At 41.6% G+C, this 21,348-nt stretch overlaps 1 protein-coding gene across 2 annotated transcripts in view; it reads right to left on the bottom strand.

The window, feature by feature from the left end:
* TTC37 (tetratricopeptide repeat domain 37) overlaps positions 1 to 21,348 on the bottom strand; it is a 539,154-nt gene that overhangs the window by 233,920 nt on the left and 283,886 nt on the right. For both annotated transcript variants that reach the window (XM_029573103.1, XM_029573110.1), the window contains exon 24: positions 17,665 to 17,733. In XM_029573103.1, the coding sequence (XP_029428963.1) occupies positions 17,665 to 17,733 (69 nt within the window). The remainder of the gene's footprint in view (positions 1 to 17,664; positions 17,734 to 21,348) is intronic.

The following is a 21,348-nucleotide window of genomic DNA, read 5'->3' as shown; positions in this document are numbered from 1 at the left end:
AGGACCTGTGTAAGGGGATTATCACTTTTTTTTTTAACTAGTTATTCTTCTCTCTATGCAGCCCAGCATTTTTCTGGCTTTAGCTATCACCTTGTCACATTGCTTTGCCATCTTCAGATCGCTAGACACTATCACCCCAAGGTCCCTCTCTTGCTCCGTGCACAACAGCCCTTCACCCCAGATGCATGATTCTACACTTCTTGGCACTGGATTCCTGCTGCCATATCTTTGACCACTGTTCAAGCTTCCTTAAATCAAATCTCATTCTTTCTACTCCCTCTGGCATATCCACTCTGTAGCAGATCTTAGTATTATCCATAAACAGACAAACTTTACCTTCTATCCCTTCTGCAATGTCACTCACACAGATATTGAACAGAATCAGTCCCAACCAAGCCTTGTGGCACTCGGCTTAACACCACTCTCTCATTACAATAAGTTCCATTTACCAGCACACACTGTCTTCTGTCTGCCAACCCGTTTGTAATCTAGGCCACCATATTGATGCTATCTCCCTAGCTTTGCATTTTATTCACAAGCTTCCTATGTGGGACTGTATCAAAAGCTTTGTTGAAATCCAAGTAGATCACATTGAGCGCTCTTCCTTGATCCAATTCTTTAGTTACCCAATCAAAAAAAATCAATCAGATTTGTCTGACAGGACCTTCCCCTAGTGAATCCATGTTGTCTCGGGTCCGGCAAACCTCCTGAGTGTAAATAGTTCACTATCCTTTCCTTCAGCAGAGTCTCCATTAATTTACCCATCACTGAGGTGAGGCTAACCGACCTGTAGTTTCCAGCCTCTTCTCTGATACCACTCTTGTTGAGTGGGATCATTACTCTTCTCGGCACCACTCCCATTTCCAGGGATCTATTGAACAGGTCACGCTGCAGGCTGCCAGCACATCTCTGAGCTTCCTCAGTATCCTGGGATGAATCTCATCTGGCCCCATGGCCATGTCCCCTTTCAGTTTTCCCAGCTCTTCTCATACATTCTCTTCTGTAAATGGAATCTCAACTACCCCATTTCCACCAATGGTCTTGTCAACCAGCAAAAATCCTTCTACAGGGTCTTCTTTAGTGTACACCAAACTGAAGTATTTAATATTTCAGCCTTTTCTTCATCTCTCTCCACACCCTGATCATTGTCACCTTTTAGTTTCACTATATCACTTTGGACCTTTCTCCTTACTCTGATATATCTGAAAAATGTTTTGTCACCTCTCTTTACCAATCCTTTCTTCTGCCTAACTTTTAGCTTTCTTGATTTCCTTCTTTGTCTCCCTCAGATTCGTCAGATATTCTTCCTTGTGTTTCTCCTTTTAGGATCCTATTTCTTGAAAGCGTTCTTTTTGCTTTTATCAGCCACATCCTTTGAGAACCAGATTGGTTTCTTATTTCTCTTACGGACCTTGAATATTAGTCAGAAATTGCCCACGTAAACCTAGGTCTGGTCCACAATTATCACCAGTCTCACAGCAGCATGTTCCCTTGGACATAAGAACATATGAAATTGCCATACTGGGTCAGACCGGAGGTCCATCAAGCCCAGCATCCTGTTTCCAACAGTGGACCATGCAGATTACTAGTACCTGGCAAGTATCCAAACAGAAAATAAATCCCATGCTACTAATCCTGGTAATAAGTAGTAGCTAATCCCTAAATCAACCAGGTTAATAGTTTATGGACTTCTCCTCTAGGACCTTGTCCAAACCTTTAACTCTAGCTATGATAACTGCCTTAACCACATCCTCCAGCAATTAATTCCAAAACAGACTGTATATTACATAAAAAATAATTTTCTCCAATTTGTTTTAAATGTGCTACTTGCCAACTTCATGGAGTGTCCCCTAGTCCTTGCATTACCAGAAAGAGGAAATAACTGATCCACATTTACCCATTCTAGTCCTCTCAAGATTTTATAGACCTCTATCATACCCCCCCTCAGCTGTCTTCTCCAAGCTGAACGACCCTAACCTCTTTAGCCTTTCCTCATAGGAGAGGCATTCCATACCTTTAATTATTTTGGTAGCTCTTCTCATACCATTTCCAGTGCAACCATATCTTTTTTAAGATTTGGTGACCAGAAATGCACACAGCACTCAAGATGCGATCTCACCATGGTGTAATATACATTTATTTTGGCATTCTCAATTTTACTCACCATTCCTTTCCTAATAATTCCTAACATTCTATTTGATTTTTTGACTGCTGCTGCACACTAAGACAAGAATTTCAATGTATTACCACTAAGATGCCTAGATCTTTTTTTCTGGGTGGTAACTCCTAATATGGTATCTAACATTGTGTAACTACAGCATGGCTTACCTTTCCCTATGTACATCACCTTGCACTTGTCCACATTAAATTTTATCTGCCATTTGAATGCCCAGTCTTCCAGACTTACAAGCCACACCTGCAATTTATCACAATGTGCTTGTGATTAAACTTTAAATAATTTTGTAACATCTGCAAATTTGATCACTTCACTTTTCATTCCCTTTTCCAAATAATTTATAAATATATTAGAAAGCACCTTTCCAAGTAAGGATCCTTAAGGCACTCCACTGTTTACCTTTTGCCAATGAGAAAAATGACAATTTAGTCTTACTCTGGTTCCTTATCTTTTAACCAGTTTGCAATGCACAAAAGGACACTGCCTTTTATCCTATGACTTTAGGGATCTTTTCATGGAGGACTTTGTCAAATGCCTTCTGAAAATCCAAACATTAAATCTACTGGCTCACCTTTATCCATATTTATTAACCCTTTCAAAAAAAAAAAAAAAAAAAGGTAGCAGATTTTTGAGGCAAGACGTCCCTTAGATAAATTCATACAGCTTGTGTCCCATTAAACCATGTCTATCTATATGTTCTGTGATTTTTTTCTTTAAAACAGTTATCACAATTTTGTCCAGCACTGACGTCACCGATCTCTATTTTCCCAGGTCACACCTGGAACCTTTTTTTAAATATCAGGTTACATTGGCCGCCCTCCAGTCTTCAGGTACAATGGACAATTTTAATGATAGGTTACAAATTATTAGTAATAGATCTGAAATTTCATTTTTGAATTATTTCAAAGCTCTGGGGAATATACCATTTGGTCCAGGCGATTTATCAATCTGCCCTACATCTTCCAGGTTCTACATGATTTAGTTCAGATCATCTCAATCATCACCCTTGAAAACTGTTTCTGGAATGGATATCTCCCCAACACCCTCATTAGTAAACACAGAAGCAAAGAATTCATTTAGTCTTTCCGCAATGGCCTTATCTTCCCTAAGTACCTCTTTAAACCCTCTATCATTTAAATGTTCTAATCAACTCCGTGACAGCATTCCTGCTTTAGGTAGATTTTAAAAGTTTTTATTATGAATTTTTGCCTCTATGGCCACTTCTTTTCAAATTCTCTCTTAGCCTGTCTTATCAATATTTTATATTTAACTTGCCAATGCATATGCTTTTTTCCTATTTTCTTCAGATATATCCTTCTTCCAATTTTTGAAAGAAGTTCTTTTGGCCAAAACAGCCTTTCACACCTTGTCTTTTAACCATGACAGCAGTCGTTTGGATTTTTACTTTTATAATTTGTGCAATATATCTGGACTGTGCTTCTAAGATTGTATTTTTAAACAATGTCCACACCTGTTGTACGTTCTTAACCTTTGTAGCTAGATCTTGTAAAGGTGTCTCTCAATCATGTGGCTCAGCATCTCTCAGTCTCAGTATCCTTGCATTAGCCTTCAGGATCAGCAGAGACTCACACTTACCAGCTCCAGGGCAGCGAGCAATTTCATTACCTTGGATTTTGTCCCCAGCACAAAATTCCAAACCAGCCAAATCCTGCACTAGTCTCAATTGTTGTCATTGATGGATTTCCCCTGAATCAAGGTGGGGTAGAATAGGTCACAGTGGATCTGATCTTCTAGTGAGTACATGGCACTCTGAAATCATTTCCTTTTGGATTCTTGAATGGCCTTCCTGTATAGTGCTTCTGGGGTTACCTTAGTTTCAATTATATTACCCACTCATCAACTGGCGTTCATGACAGATTGTCTCTTGGACTTCTTGATGCTTCTTTTCTTGAGTTCCAGATCAGAGACCTATAGTTCCCACTCTTGTGGACTCCATAGTGGAAATTCCCTGTGGCCTTCCTATGCAGTACCATGCATTTTTGCAGATGCCTTTAGTATAAAGCAAACGGAGATACTCAGAAGCATCGGAAATATGATTGCACTGCTGAAAAGGACCCTTTGCTTGGAGATTTCCTGGTCTGTATGCTATTAGTAGTAATAGGTAATTTCCACAGTCTTTTTGGGAACATGGATATTCCAGTCATAGTGGGGCAAGAGCAGTATACCTTTCCTTCAATTTGGGTCATATTATAAAAGAAATTTTAGGGAGAGGGCTTTGATTATGTATCATTGCAGCCACAGAAGCTAAGTGGCAATTTAACTGCAGCTACTTCCTCTAAAGAATTAAATATGCAGGTTATTTACATTAATAGCTGTTCACTAAAAAAAAAAAAAAAAAAAAAAAAATCATGTTATTACCTCAATATTATTTGAGGGGTGTCCTGAAATTTTATGTCTATTAGAAACTGAAACTTGACTTGCATATTCAGATTTTTCATTTTTAAATCTATTACGTCCACATGGCTACTCCTATTGTCATTGTGTAAGGGAGGATAACCAAAGAGGAGGTGAGGTTGTAATTATATATAAGAATGTGTTGCCTTGTAAAAGAATTCTCTTAGAGGTAGAAAATGTATATGAAAGCCTTGTGATAGTTTATAACTGGTTATTCTGTGTATTGTATTGTTCACTGGGGATAACAGCAAATTATTTGACTTTCTTTTTTTATTTCATTCTTTCTTTGCAGTTACATTCTGAATTTGTGTTGATACTTGGGGATTTAAATATACACACGGATAGTAGGCAATCTGGTGTGTTTGATGAATTTGTGAACTTATTCTCTGTGTTTAACATGCAACAACTGATTCAGATCCCAATCCATAAAGCAGGACATATTCTGGATCAGTTATTTCCCAATCAAGCTTCACTATTAGAAAGGATCATAGATTTAGAAGTAACCCCGTATCATGGCCAGATCACTACTGTGTTTTAAGTTTCCCATTTCTTTAAATCCAGATGGTCTAGGAAACATCAAATTGTAGTCCATAATCCTATTGCACAATTTTTGCACAAAAATGGTTGCAGGTTGAGAATAAGATGATAGTTGATGTAAAAACTTTTTTTTTTTTTTTTTTTTAGATACTTTAAGTTTGGGTAATTGAAAAAATTGCACCATATCAATTAAAAACCAAAGGGGTAGATTTTATAAATTTGCATACACGGGTACTTTTGTTCGCCCACCAGGCGCAAACAAGAGTACGCGGGATTTCAATAGATGCGCACGTAGCCGCGCGTATCCATTAAAATCCGGGGTCGGCGCGCGCAAGGCTGCCCAAAAATTGTCAGCCTGCGCATGCCAAGCCGCGCAGCCTGCCTCCGTTCCCTTCCACCCCCCCGCACCTTCCCCTCCCTTCCCCTATCTAACCCCCCCACCTTTGTTGAACAAGTTACGCCTGCTCGAGGCAGGCTTAACTTTGCACGTGCCAGGTCGGCTGCCGCATGCCATGTTCCGGTCCGGGGGCTGGTCTGGAGGCCGCGGCCACGCGCCCCCGACATGCCCCCGATGATGCGCCGGTCACGACACGCCCTCCCCCCCCCCCCCAGGAAAGCCCCGGGGCTTTGCGCATGCCGGAAGCCTATGCAAGATAGGCTCGGCGCGTGCAGGGGGGGTTTGGGGTAGGTTTTCGAGGGTTACGCGCATAAACCTCTGAAAATCTACCCCAAAGTGTTTTCGTCATCCTAGAGTACCTTGATTCTCAAGAAAAATCATGGCAAAGAAACTCATGCGGGTGTGGCGGAAGACTTTCCCAAGGGGCAAGAGATAAGTATGCCTTAGCCCACTCTAATTATAGAAGGGAATTTGATAATGTTAGAAAGGTTTATTTTAACCTTATCCTTCAGGTATATTTAAACCGACCTCACTTTTTGATAAAATTAATTGTATCCTTAAAACCCCAGAGGAAAACAGTATTGAAAGTATATGGGACCCTCAATTTTTCGTAGATTTCTGGGTAAAGAAATCTATCAATCAGGAACAAGAAATCTGGCAAAAGTTGCAAGGACTTTCCTTACAAACTCTCAATTTACAGGCTGATGAGTTTGATGGCCAAAGTGGGATAGCTTTCATTCAGTCTCTAATTCTGAGATTGAAAGAATGATGAGAGTGAGAAATTCTTGCTGTTCATTAGGATCTTTGTTCTTTTTCAATTCTCTATGTAAAAAGTGTGTTGTTTTTAGATCTAATCCAGAAATTAGACAATCTCTTACTTTTGGAAGGTTTTGTCCCTAGTGATAAAGTGAGATAGCTTACCATTAGATGTGCCATCTAGATTTAGTCAATAAGAGAAAAGAGCCACTGTATCCCAAACAAAACAAATTATAGCAAAAAAAAAATAAAAAAAGAAGATAAGAACATAAGAACATGCCATACTGGGTCAGACCAAGGGTCCATCAAGCCCAGCATCCTGTTTCCAACAGTGGCCAATCCAGGCCATAAGAACCTGGCAAGTACCCCAAAACTAAGTCTATTCCATATTACCGTTGCTAGTAATAGCAGTGGCTATTTTCTAAGTCAACTTAAGTAATAGCAGGTAATGGACTTCTCCTCCAAGAACTTATCCAATCCTTTTTTAAGCACAGCTATACTAACTGCACTAACCACATCCTCTGGCAACAAATTCCAGAGTTTAATTGTGCGTTGAGTAAAAAAAGAACTTTCTCCGATTAGTTTTAAATGTGCCACATGCTAACTTCATGGAGTGCCCCCTAGTCTTTCTATTATCCGAAAGAGTAAATAAGATCCAAATCTCACAAATAAACCAGCTTACAATCTATGACAAGGTGTCATCAAGCCAGATGGTGTGCCCTTCAATGAATGGGCCACCTAGACTATTCATTCACCTGAAGAAACAATGCGAAACACCAGCAGTGTTGGGCTTGGACATATTACTTATACAGACTGGTTATCTTAAACTGGACTTTTATTTGCACATTTAAAAAAAACGAAAAAAAAATCAAAACTTTGGAAGTTGTCCGAGTGGCTCAACCCAAAGGGAAGGTGGCTAGCCTAGGCAGAAGTCTCTCTATTTGTTGCGGTCTGGATTTGACTCCCCTGGCACTTGGCCATTCGCTCCTGGAGCAACTCAGACAAGCATTACACAAAGCATTCTCTGTATTTGTCCCAACTACATCTGAACTCTGATGCCAATTTTTCTCCCACTACAGCCACTGTCTGTTCTATGCATTCACAACCTCTTGAGTAGAAGAACTTCTTATGGATAGGGAAATATCTATAGTGCTTGAATGGCTGAATAGAAATAAAAATATATATATGCTATTACTGAGTTTAGCCATCTTCTAGCCTTATACAACAAGCCTTTGTTGTAGAAAAATCTCTTCACTAAAATGCTTTCCTCTGAAATGTTATTTAAGCCTTTGAGTTTTCTGAATGTTCTTGTCATATTTTCTAATGCAGTGGTTCTCAAACATTCCCCCATTGTGACACACCTAATGGATAATATGCGACACACCACTTACAACAATCCGTGGCTGAACTAAAAAATGCCTTACGTTTGTTAAAAATGACACCTTGAAAAGATAAGAGGAATCTGCACAGATATATCAATTTTTGAATAAGCTATATAATATGCGTAAGGGTCAGGAAATTTTAACTCAGTGTGACATGTAGGGTAATACATGTTGATTTTAGATATTAATAAGTTAAAACTTTAAATCTTAACTTAAATTTAAACAAATGCATCATAAGTTTTAAACAGATTTTTTTTCTGTTTAGATGGATATTATTTGTCCTCTCTGTTGGCATAAAAAAATGAAGCTTATAACAAGAACAGGTACAATTTAACAATGAAAAAATAATTCACATCAGTAAGCAATACCTCTTCTCACAGTTAAACAAATATGCAAACAGAAACTGAACTGGAAACCACAACAAGTAATACAATAATGGAAAAATAACCCCCACCAGCCCTCATAAACCAAACAAAATCAAGAAATATAAATCAATCTTAATAAACCATATTACCGATTCACAAGTTCAACAGAACTGACAGCTTAGCACTCAAGATTCGGTAAAATCACAGCCAAATGTGCCATGTTTCTTTTTCATCACGCCAAAGTATAACTGGCTAACGCTAATTTGGACTGTGTCAATTTCAGGTAAATCTAAGGCCTGGCTCTTTAGTCAAGCTTTTGGTCAAGTATTCTCTTTACTTAAGATTGGTATCCTATAAGGTCTGACACTATGGTTAAATTGTATTAAGGGCATTTTCTCAGTCTATGTCATAATTTTAATATTCTATTTCTGGATTGATTTTTTGATATCTTTCTATTAATTTAGAATCTTATCTGTTACCTGTACTTTCATGTTATTAATGCTGTATTTGTTTCATGTCACAGTACACAGTATGTGTTCTTCAGTGCTCACTCTTTCTACAAAAACAAAATCCTGATTTTCTTAAAAAGTCATAAGTACTTCAAACACCACAAAGCTTAATACTTTGTAAATTTCTTATATATTCATATTTTCTATGTAGCAATAAATCAGCCACATAAACAAGGCTTTCCCTGTGGAAAATGCTATTCTGAGCTAATGGTACATGGTTGCATTAAAAGCTTCATTAAGTCTTAGGTGAATAAAATCATGAAATTGGAGGAAATATGGCTTTCTGAACTGAAATTATCTATGCCTGCCAAACGGAACAATTAGCAACTACAAACTGTACTTTATTATTGCTGGGAAATAAAATATGGCATATTAAATTGGTCAGTTCTAAATTGTTAACTTTTGCCCTTTAACTTCCATCTCTTTCTCATAATTTCTACCAATTACCTTAGATAACACAATTGAACAGTCTCTTATGTTGCACATAATTTTTTAATTGGAAGGAAGAATAAGGAGCATGAATGCAGAACCATGAAGATATCACCATTGAAGAGCCTTGTGTATTATGTAGAAAATGTAAATGAAAATTAAATGTAAACTAATAAGATTTGAGAAAAATTTAAACTGATTTAATGTAGGGTTGCCAACTGTCTGGATTTTCTCCGGACAGTTCGGATTTTCAAAGCAGTGTCTGGAAGCCAGCTGGAGGGTTAAAATGTCCAGAAATTATCCAGATTTTAACCTTCCATTGCAGTACAGCAACCGCATTCCAAACCCGTGCCCGAAGTGGCTGTTTATGCCCCTCTACACTACTTCGTCGGAGTTGCTTATAGCATTGCACACGCTCCTTCTCCCTATCTTCTGCAGCTAAGAGATCCCCCTCCTACCTGCGGCACAACAGCATGAGGCCCAGCAGGGGCCTTCATAGTTTTTCCCAGCCGCGACACAACAGAAAGAGGCACAACAGGGTCTTCTGTATGTTCCATATCTCACCCATCATGCAACAGTAAAAGGCTGAGTGGGGCCATCAGTATTTATCTTCCCTTCCATCTGCTTGACGCAATGGCACACCATGTTACAGGAAGAGGCTCAGCAGGGCCCTTAGCATCTTCCCCACTCTGCTGCACAGCAAGAAGTGGCCCAGCAAGGTCCATCTACTCTTCCTCTCCCACTGTGGTGTAACATGAAGAGGCCTAGCAGGGCCTTCAATATCTTCTTTCCTGCCAGTGGCAGGAACAAGATGGACAGTGAGGCCACTGGTGTTCTGAAAAAGAGGAACCTTGGATGAGAGAGCCTGTTGGGGGTGGGGGAGGGAGAGAAGGAGAGAGCCTCTATACGTGTGCGCGAGAGAAAGCAAGTGTGAGAGCCATGTGTGTGGGAGGAAGAGAAAGTGTATGAGGAACAAAGAGTGCCTTGTGTGCGAGAGAGAGAGAGAGCCAGTGACTGTGGGAAAGTCTGTCTGTGGGAGAAAAAGCCAGTGAGTAAGAAAGCCTGTGTGTGTGGAAGGGAGAGAAAGTGTATGAGGGACAGAGAGCACCTTGTGTGTTTGAGGAAGAGAAAGTCAGTGACCGACAGCCTGTGTGTATTTGAGGGAGAGAGAACCTGTGTGTGTCTGAGGGCGAGAGAATGTCTAGTGTGTATATAAGGGAGAGAGTTTGTGTGTGTGTGTGGGACAGCGAGCCAGTAAGTGTGAGAGCTTGTGTGTGTATTTGAGGGAGAGTCAGTGAATGTGAGAGAAAGCAGAGATGCTTACCTGTAACAGGAGTTCTCACAGGACAGCAAGATGTTAGTCCTCACATATGGGTGACATCACAGGATGGAGCCCAATCACAGAACACTTTTGTCAAAGTTTCTAGAACTTTGATTGGCACCTACTGGGCATGCCCAGCAATGCACTGACCCTGCATCAAGCAGGGGTCCCCCTTCAGTCTCATCTTATAGTAAAAAGAACGTGCAAAAATAAAATAAGAAAATGTAAACGAACCCAACTCTGCAGGGTGGTGGGCAGGTTTCGTGAGGACTAACATCCTGCTGTCCTGCGAGAACACCTGTTACAGGTAAGCAACTCTGTTTTCTCACAGGACAAGCAGGATGGCAGTCCTCACATATGGGTGAGTACCGAGCTGAGTATGCCCGAGCAAAGCACCAAATGCACCCAAAGACATGCAACAGGCACAACAGGACATAGAAATGGAAATTTGGTTAGGAGAGCATCCTGAACGGGTCGGTGGAAGGATGTTGGGAAGCTAAACTGAAAACAAGTTGCATAGAATAGACTGGCCAAAGATGGAATCCTGTCTGCCAGCCTTATCTAAGCAATAATGGGCTGCGAAGGTATGGAGAGAACGCCAGGTAGCAGCCTTACAAATATCAGCAAACGGCACTGAATGGAGGTGCGCTACTGATGTCGCCATGGCTCTGAGAGAGTGTGCTTTTACATGGTCTTCTAGCGGAATGCCTGCTTGCTGGTAGCAAAAAGAAATGCAGTCCGCTAACCAGGAGGAGAGGGTCTGCTTTCACATAGGATTTCCCAATTTGATGGTATCGAAAGAAAAACAATTGAGTGGATTTCCTGTTTGCCGATGTGCGGTCTAGACAGAAGGCTAGGGCATGTTTGCAGTCCAAGGAATGCAGAGCCTGTTCTCCTGGGTTTGAATGGGGCCTGGGAAAAAAGGTAGGTAGGATAATGGATTGATTAACATTTATTTATTTATTTATTTGAATTTCTTATATACCGGCATTCGCGATGGGAGTCGTATCATGCCGGTTTACAAATAACAGGGTGTGACAAAAGGATAAATACTTAAAAAACTTAAAACATTAACATGTGATAGAAGAAGAAAGTAGCAGTTACAATAAAACAGGGACAAAATGCAACTTGGAATGTAGAGAAGGCGAGAGAAAAATTAACAATGAGATAAAAAAGAATAACCAAGGTAAATAAAACCTGCCAATTTAAGAGAGAAAGAACATTATGGAGTTGTCAAAGGTTGAAAGTAGGTTCAGTTGGTATCTGGAAAGGCTTTCATGAAACATGAAACTCCGACACTACCTTTGGTAAAAATTTAGGATGAGTGCAGAGCACTACCCTGTCATGCAGAATTTTAGTGTAAGGCGGGTAGGTAACTTCACTCACGCACAATTAAACTCTGGAATTTGTTGCCAGAGGACGTGGTTAGTTCAGTTAGTATAGCTGTGTTTAAAAAAGAATTGGATAAGTTCTTGGAGAAGTCCATTACCTGCTATTAATTAAGTTGACTTAGAAAATAGCCACTGCTATTACTAGCAACGTAAAATGAAATAGACTTAGTTTTTGGATACTTCCCAGGTTCTTATGGCCTGGTTTGGCCACTGTTGGAAACAGGATGCTGGGCTTGATGGACCCTTGGTCTGACCCAGTATGGCACGTTCTTATGTTCTTCTTAATGCCTGCAATTCACTAACTCTGCGAGCGGATGTGATAGCGAGAAGGAAAACTACTTTCCATGGGAGATAACTGAGATCACAGGAGTGGAGAGGCTCAGAGGTTTCATGAGCCGCCCCAAAACCATGTTAAAGTCCCAAGCAGGGGCCGGAGGACGCAGTGGAGGTTTTAGGTGGAGCAAACCTCTCATAAAGCTTGTTACTAAAGTTTATGTTGAGATAGGAACATCCCCACGCCTGTATGAAACACAGCTGACATGCACCCTGATGGAGGAAGTTTTCAGGCCTGACTCAGACAGGTGCCAGAGATAGTCCAGAAACTTCACCATGGCAAAAGCGAAGGGGTCTAAGGACATAGAAGTGCACCAGACAGTAAACCTCTTCCATTTAGAACGATAAGACCTTCTCGTGGAAGACTTTCATGAAGCTACCAGGACTCTGGACACAGACTCTGACAGGGTAAGAGGTTGGAGTATTAACCTTTCATCATCCAGGCAGTCAGAAATAGGGCCTGGAAGTTGGGGTGGCGCAGGCATCCGTTGTTCTGAGTTATCAGAAGCAGATCCTTCCCCAGAGGAATGTAGCGGCGTACTGATAAGTCCTGGAGGATTGGAAACCACACCTGGCTATCAGAATCATTACGCCCTTATCCTTCCGTAACTTCACGAGAGTCTTCGATATGAGTGGAAGTGGAGGGTATGCATAGAGAAGACCGCTGGCCCACGAGAGGGCAAAAGCATCTCTCGGTTGCGAGTGGTGGCTGCGAGTTAGAGAGCAAAGTTTTCTACTTTGCGGTTGTGGACTGATGCAAATAGGTCTATGTGAGGGTAACCCCAACGTTGGAATATTGGGTCTGCTACCGTGGGGTTGAGAGACCACTCGTGTAAAAGAAACGAGCAGCTCAACTTATCTGCCAACACATTGTCCACGCCCAGCAAGTAGGTGGCTGTGAGGTACATTGAGTGGGAAAGGGCCCACACCCATATCTGTGCAGCTTCCTGACACAGGAGGTAGGAGCCTGTTCCCCCCTGCTTGTTGATGTACTACATCGCCACCTGATTGTCGGTTTGAATCAGGATGGCCTTGTTTGAAAGGCAATCCTGAAAAACCCTGAGGGCATATCTGATCGCCCAAAGCTCCAGGAAATATATCTGGTGTTTGGCTTCCTCTGGAGACTAGGTTCCCTGAGTCTGCAAGGTCGCAGACATGAGCACCCCCCACCCTAGGTTGGAGGTGTCTGTTGTCAAGGTAATTTGAGATTCTATAGCCTGAAATGGAAGGCCTTGAAGTAGATTGGAGTGTTGCATCCATCAGGCCAGCGACAGTCGGAGCTGTGTGGTAATGTGAACAATGCTGGATATTGGTTGACAAGCCTGAACTCACTGGGATTTCAGGGTCCACTGCATAACTCTCATGGCTAGGTGGGCCATCGGAGTGACATGCACCACGGACGCCATGTAACCCAGCAGTATGAGGAAGTGACAAGCAGTTGAGGATAGTCGAGTCTGTAAATGATGCGCCAGAGAGGCCAGGGTGAAAGCCCGATCCTGAGGGAGGAAGGCTTTTGCCTGTAAAGTGTTTAGGTCGGCCCCTATAAAAGATAGGGTTTGGGATGGGACTATCTTGGATTTGGGATAGTTGATTAGAAACCCTAGGGAGATTAGGGTATGGAGAGTGAGGCGCAAGGACGCCAATGTGGCTGGTTGAGTCTGAGCCCTTATCAACCAATCATCGAGACAAGGGTAGACATGGACACCCTGACTCCTGAGGAAGGCTCCAACTACTATGAGGCACTTGGTGAATACTCGTGGAGCAGACGCTAGGCCGAATGGTAGTACACGGTACTGGAAGTGACGAGGGCTGACTAGGAATCGCAGGAATTTGCAATGAGATGGAACAATTGAGATGTGTGTGTATATGCATCCTGGAGATCTAGAGAGCACAGCTAATCTTTTTGTAAAAGAGGAAGTAGAGAACCCAAGGTTACCATCTTGAACTTTTCTCTTTGTAGATACTTGTATAGGGCACGAAGGTCCAGAATTGGATGAACGCCACCTGACATTTTTGGGATGAGGAAATACCGGGAATAGAATCCCTGCCCCTGTTGAGAGAGGGGCACTGGTTCTATTGCCCGGGACTGGAGGAGGGTTGAAACTTCCTGTTCCAGAAGGAGAGTGATCGGACTATCCCCATGTCAGCCGAGGTGGGGAGTCCACCGGTACAGTCAGGAAGTTGAGGTGGTAACCCTGAGAGACTACTGCAAGTATACACTGATCGGTGGTGACTGTGTGCCAAAATGTTGGTGAAGTGGCACAATTGACCGCCGACCGGTACAGATGGAAGAGGAGGTTGGCATATGCTCTCCAGGGAGGAGTCAAAACCCTGACGCTGGTCCTGGCTGAGGAGCAGGTTGTGTCTTCTGAGGTCGGGACTGCCTGGACTGACCTTTTCAATAAGGCTTGGAAGGGCAACCTCGGGAAGCTGGAGGATAATACCTCCTTGGTTTGTAGGCCGGTCGCTTAGAGTCTCGCCTGAAAGTCCTCTTGGAGGTGGGCGAGAAATCAGCAAGCACTGAAGAAAGTTGACACAGCGTTTCATGGTGGTCCTTTAGCTGTGCCACAGTCTCCTGTATTTTGTCTCCCAAGAGATTATCCCCAGCACAGGGCAGGTCAGCCAACCTGTCCTGTACCACTGGTCTGAGGTCGGAGGATTTCAACCAGGCTCACCTTCTTGCACTAATCCTCGCTGCAGACACCCTAGAGGCAGTGTCAAATATGTCGTATGCAGTGCGGACCTCATGCTTCCCACATCCAGGACTTTGAGCTAGAGTATTAAGTTCATCCTGGAATTGGACAGGTAAAGATTCACAGAAATCCTGTATCTTCTTAAAAGGGTTCCTGTTATACTGGGTCATGTATAACTGGTAGGAAGCAATGCGAGATATAAGCATTGAGCCATGAAAGACCCTTCTGCCAAAAGCATCTAGGGATTTCTGTTCCTTTCCTGGAAGAATGGAGGAATGTAGTTTGGAATGTCGTGCCTTTTTCTGGGCTGATTCCACAACCACAGAGTGCTGATCCAGTTGTGATCTTTGAAACCCAGGAGCTGACTGCACAAGATAGGTGGCATCTGTCTTACGGTTGACAGGTGGTACTGAACCTGAGTGCTCCCAATTTCTCTTTAGCAGATCAATGAGGATTTCATGAATAGGAATTGACATGATTTCCTTAGGGGCATCAAGAAACTGGAATACTTCCAGCATCTTGTGCCTTGAATCTTCTTCAGTCTGAAGCTGAAAAGGAATTGTCTCAGACATTTCTTTAATGAAGCTAATAAAGGACAGATCCTCTGGAGGAGAACCCCTTGTCTATTCAGGAGGAGAGGGTTCTGAAGGCAGATCATCTGCATCTTGGGAAGAATCATCAGTTCAAGGATCATAAGGTTGATCACCAGCTCCCTAAGGATCTTCAGAGGGGAGAAATGGCGTTAATCCCGAAGAGCCAGGCCTAGGCATCGATGGCATCAGAGGTAGCACAGACGGCATCGATAGAGGCACAGAGGGCATCGATGGAGGTATCGACGGTGCCAACGATGGAACCGGTGATATCGATGGATTAGTTGGTGGCAGAATTCCAGATGGCGGTATGGGTATCGATGTTTCTTCGTCTTCTGATGACAGCGGTGGAAGGGCACCGAGCAATGAATCCAGTCTACCCAGTAGCGGTGCAAGTGCCATGGGAATTGGAACAGTGAACGGCTCGGGCACCGGTATCGGCATCGATGGAGGCTGGAAGCCCTGCAGTGCTTTACCGATGGCCTCTTGGATCATCCGATCCAATTCCTCGCAGAAGTCTGGGGCGTGGAACCCCGGCACCGGAGTAGGAGGCAGCACTGGCATAGCCGGAGGGTCCACTGGTGAAAGTGGAGTTGCGGCTCCCTGCACCAATGAAGGTGGGGAATGCCTCGGTGACCCAGTCACAGAGGAGGATGGGGCCTTCTCTGGACGGGATTTCTTTGTCAGTGGCTTTGTCAACACCGATCCAGAGGGCTTGCCTGGTTCGGCCGACTGAGCCTTCCGATGCCGGTGTTGACGCTTTTCACGATGTTCTCCTCGGTCCTTCTCCTAAGGCGATGAGGAAGAAGTCAACACCTTTGGAGTAGTCGATGCCGGTCGGGCAGCACCGGTGTCTCTTTGCTGGCGAGAGGTCGATGGCACCAGCTCAGACGAAGTCGAAGAGGTCGATGGAGTCGGGAGTTTTGAATGAAAAAGAAACTCCATCTTCTCTAAATGGGCTTTACAGCCCTTCGGCATCATTTGGGCACATTTGGTGCAAGTTAAGGTATCATGGTCAGGGCCCTTATTGGTTAATTTTTGGTTCTAATTTCCTTCTACCCCCACCAAGTGATGTAGAGAGCAGTGCTGGAGCTTCATCAATGTGAAATATCAAAGCCTAATTAGTTAGGGGTAGTAAATGCCGCAATAAGCAAGCTACTCCCACGCTTATTTGTTTGCCCAGCTTGTGCAATTTAGTCCTTGTTGGTTGTTGTCTGAATATAAATCCTCTTTTTTCATTCTCCCTGCCATTGAAGCAGAAAGCTACTTAGATATGCATTGAAAGTGAAGTATCAGGCTAATTTGGTTTGGGGTAGTAACTGCCGTAACAAGCAAGCTACTCCCACGCTTATTTGTGAATGTAGATCCTTTTTCCCACATTTCCTCTTGCCATTGAAGCATAGAACAATGTTGGAGTCGCATTAACCGTGTGTATGTTTATTGATTAAGGGTAGTAGCCGTCATTCCCGTAAGCCACCCCCATAGCTCTTCTCTTCATTTCATTCACATCCTCAAGACTTTATGAATCCACAGTGTTTATCCCAAGCCCTTTTGAAATCCTTCACAGTTTTGGTCCTCACCACTTCTTCTGGCAGGGCAGTCCAGGCATCCACAACCCTCTCCGTGAAGAAATACTTCCTAACATTGGTTCTGAGTCTTCCTCCCTGGAGTTTTAAATCATGACCCCTGGTTCTGTTGATTTTTTTCCCTACGGAAAATGTTTGTCGTTGACTTTGGATCATTAAAACCGTTCAAGTATTTGAAGGTCTGTATCATATCACCCCTGCTTCTCCTTTCCTCCAGGGTATACATATTTAGATTCTTCAATCTCTCCTCATAAGGCATTCAATTAAGACCATACACCTTTTGGTCGCCCTTCTCTGGAACATCTCCATCCTGTCTTTGTGCCTTCTGAGATACGGTCTCCAGAACTGAACATAGTACTCCCGGTGAGGCCTCACCAAAGACCTGTACAAGGGGATAATCACTTCCCTTTTCTTACTCGTTATTCCTCTCTCTATGCAGCCTAGCATTCTTCTAGCACCTTGTCGCATTGTTTCACCGACTTCAGATCATTAGACACTATCACCCCAAGGTCTCTCTCCTGCTCCGTGCACATCAGCTCTTCACCCCCCATCAAATTCATTTCTTTTGGATTTACTCAAAACCTTAAGAGCAAACTTAACCTTTCTAAAGAAAGCTGAAGTGTGCATGTCTCATTTTATTCTTACTTAAGATTTTATTGCTTTTTTTCTTAATACATCAGCACTTTATTTTTTAAATATTTCTTTGACTATTCAACACAATTCACTGTAATATAAAACCTAACCATAACACAGAATTTCAACAAGTTTCTTGTTTATACTTTACCTGCCCAATCCAGCATGCTACATAAGAGGGCTCTAGGGACTGTGCTACTTTAAAGGCTTCATGACTCAGCTGCAAAAAAAAGGGAGTCAGACATCATTAAATGTAAGATTTCAGTAATCATACTTAGATCAGCCATTAGTGTTAAAGCTTACATTGCTTTACAAAATTGTTTAAGACATTGTACTATTAGATCTGGACTGTTAGTATAGTTATGTCTCTTCAATAAAAACTAAGGAAGAATACAGGATCAAGTTGATTTGCCACAGTACAGCTCCTTAAACTTTCTTATTGCACTCATTTTACAACAAACATACATTACAATCTTATCATTCTGATCTAAATATCATATACAGTGGCTTGCAAAAGTATTCAACCCCCTAAAAAGTCAACAGATTTGAGTGGATTACAAATGGCACTTGCATAGATTGTTCCACACAGTACATTTATAGCAAATCAATATGCTCTTAAAGTACATTTTCAAAGTCACAATTCATTATTTCTCTGCATTTTCTGTAAAATAACATTAAAAAATGAAAAATGCTACTTGCACAGGTATTCAACACCTTCAGACTGTAATTGGTAGAACCACGTTTTGCTGAAATAACAGCTGTTTGCTGGGGTAAATTTCTATCAGCTTTGCATATAGTTTGGAAGTGATTTTTGCCCATTCTTCCTGGCAGATTCGCTCCATGTTGCTCAGCTTGGTTGGATGTCGCTTATGGACGCCATTTTCAAATAGTGCCACAGATTCTCGATTGAATTGAGATCTGGATTTTGACTTGGTCATTGTAGAACCATTCATCTTTTTGTTGTTCAACCATTCCTGAGTTTCTTTGACTTGTACTTGGGATCATTGTCCTGATGAAAGGTGAATATTTTCCCAATTTTTAGTTTTTTAGCAGACTGAAGCAAATTGTCTTGCAGTATCTCCCTTTATGTTGCATCATCCATTCGTCCTTCAATTTTAACAAGATGCCCAAACCCCACTGAGGAAAAGCATCCACACATGATGCTACCACCACCATACTTTACTGTTGGGCTGGTGTTTGTAGAGGAATGGGAAGTGTTAGAACATAAGATATGCCATATTGTGTCAGACCAAGGGTCCATCAAGCCTAGTATCCTGATTCCAGCAGTGGCCAATCCAAGTCATAAGTACCTGGCAAGTATCCAAAAATGAGCTAGATCACAACCTACTATTGCTTATTAATTACCGTCATAGCAGTTTATGGATTTATCTTCTAGGAACTTATCCAAACCTTTTTCAACCCCAAATACATTAACTGCTATAACCACATCCTCTGGCAATGAATTCCAGAGCTTAACTATGCATTGAGTGAAAAAGAATTTTCTTTAATTTGTTTTAAATGAGATGCTTGCTAACTTCATGGAGTGCCCCCTGGTCCTTCTATTATCTGAGAGAATAAATAACCGATTTACATTAAACTTGTTCAAGTCCTTTCATGATTTTGTAAAATTCAATCATATCCCCAACTCAGTCATCTCTTCTCCAAACTGAACAACCCTAACTTCTTTAGCCTTTCCTCATAAGGCAGCTGTTTCATGCCCCTTATTTTGGTTGCCCTTCTCTGCACTTTCTCCAGTGCAGCTATATCCTTTTTGAGATGCAGTGACCAGAACTGTACACAGTATTCAAAGTGCGGTCTCACCATGGAGCAATACAGACGCATTTTGACATCCTCCGTTTTATTTTCCATTCCCTTCTTAATAATTCCTAACATTTTGTTTGCTTTTTTGATCACCAAAGCACACCGGGCCGATGATATCAATGTATTATCCACTATGACGCCTAGATTTCATTTCTGGGTTATAACTCCTAAGATATAACCTAACATTGTGTAACTTCAGCAAGGGTTATTTTTCCCTATATGCATTATTTTGCACTTGTCCACATTAAATTTCATCTGCCATTTGGAATCCCAATCTTCCAGTCTCAGAAAGTCCTCCTGCAATTCATCACAATCACTTGAGATTTAACTACTCTGCATAATTTTGTGTCATCCGCAAATTTGATCACCTCTTTCTTTGTACCTCTTTCCAGATCATTTATAAATATATTTAAAAGCACTGGTCCAAGTACAGATGCCTGAAGCACTCCACTGTTTACCTTTTTCCATTGTGAAAACCCACAATTTAATCTTACTCTCTGTTTCCTGTCTTTTAACCAACTTGCAATCCACAAAAGGACATCACCTCCTATTCCATGACTTTTTAGTTTTCTTAGAAGCCTCTCACACGGTACTTTGTCAAATGCCTTCTGAAAATCCAAATACACCACATCTACTGGTTTACCTTTGTCCATATGTTTATTCACCCCTTCAAAAAAATGTAGGAGATTTGTGAGGCAAGACTTCCCTTGGGTAAATCCATGCTGGCTGTGTCCCAAACCATGTCTATCTAAATGTTTTGTGATTTTATTCTTTAAAACAGTTTCCACGATTTTTCCTGGCATTGAAGTCAGGCTCACTGGTCTATAGTTTCCCGGATTACCCTTGGAACCCTTTTTAAATATAGGGGTTACATTGGCCATCTTCCAGTCTTCAGGTACATCAGATGATTTTAATGATAGGTTACAAATTTTTACTAATAGGTTTGAAATTTCATTTAGTTCTTTCAGAACCCTGGGGTGTATACCATCCAGTCCAGGTGATTTACTACTCTTCAGTTTGTCAATCAGGCCTACCACATCTTCTAGGTTCACTGGGATTTGGTTTAGTTGATCTGAATCACCCATGAAAACCTTCTCCAGAATGGGTCTCTCTCCAATATCCTCTTCAATAAACACTGAAGCAAAGAAATCATTTAATTTTTCAGTGATGGCTTTATCTTCTCTAAGTGCCCTTTAACCTCTTGATCATCCAACGGTCCCAACTGACTCCCTTGTAGGCTTTCTACTTCAGACATTTTAAAAAGTTTTTATAGTGAGTTTTTTGCCTCTCTGGCAAACTTATTTTCAAATATTCTCAGCCTGTCTTATCAATGTCTTACACTTAACTTGCCAGTGCTTATGCTTTATCCTATTTTCTAATTGATTCTCTATGGCCATTACTTCTGATTGATTTTGATTCATCCTTATACTAGTTTTATCCCTCAAAAATTTTCAAGATGGGATGGCTCATTAAAGGAAAACATTTTACTCTGGTAATTAATAAAACATTTAGAAGGAAATTTGAGGTAAAATATAGCTCCAATTTCCAGGGTTTTATTCTTTAACACCAGAAATTGTCTCCTACGAGCTTGCGTAGGTCTAGTCACGTCTGGGAACACATACACTTTTTGGCTACAGAACTGTAAGTCCTTATTCTTAAAAATTCCCCCAACGTTATCCTTATCCTTCTCTAAGGAAAATTATACAAATGTTGCCCTTATAATATCCGTGGATTCTTCTAAAAAGGTTGATATACCTAGGCTTTTCTCCTCCAAGGGCCCACTGATATTGTTTGGGCGAATTGGGAAGTAATACATTTTTGATATGAGTGGTATATCCTTCTCTTCAAATGCTAAATTTTCTTTTAAAAGTTTCACAAACATTTCACTTGGTGATAGAAGTCTAGTGATCGGGAAAATTAACAAATCTTAAATTCTTAATTCTCAGTAAATTTTCCACATTTTCTAATTCAGCATGTAATGAATTACAATCTATGATATTGACACACTCTCTCT

This window comes from Rhinatrema bivittatum, chromosome 1 (genome assembly GCF_901001135.1).
Source record: "Rhinatrema bivittatum chromosome 1, aRhiBiv1.1, whole genome shotgun sequence".
NCBI classification, from domain to species: Eukaryota; Metazoa; Chordata; class Amphibia; order Gymnophiona; family Rhinatrematidae; genus Rhinatrema; species Rhinatrema bivittatum.
Note: the sequence above shows the minus strand (reverse complement) of the source record. Positions and strands in the feature narration are given on the sequence as shown.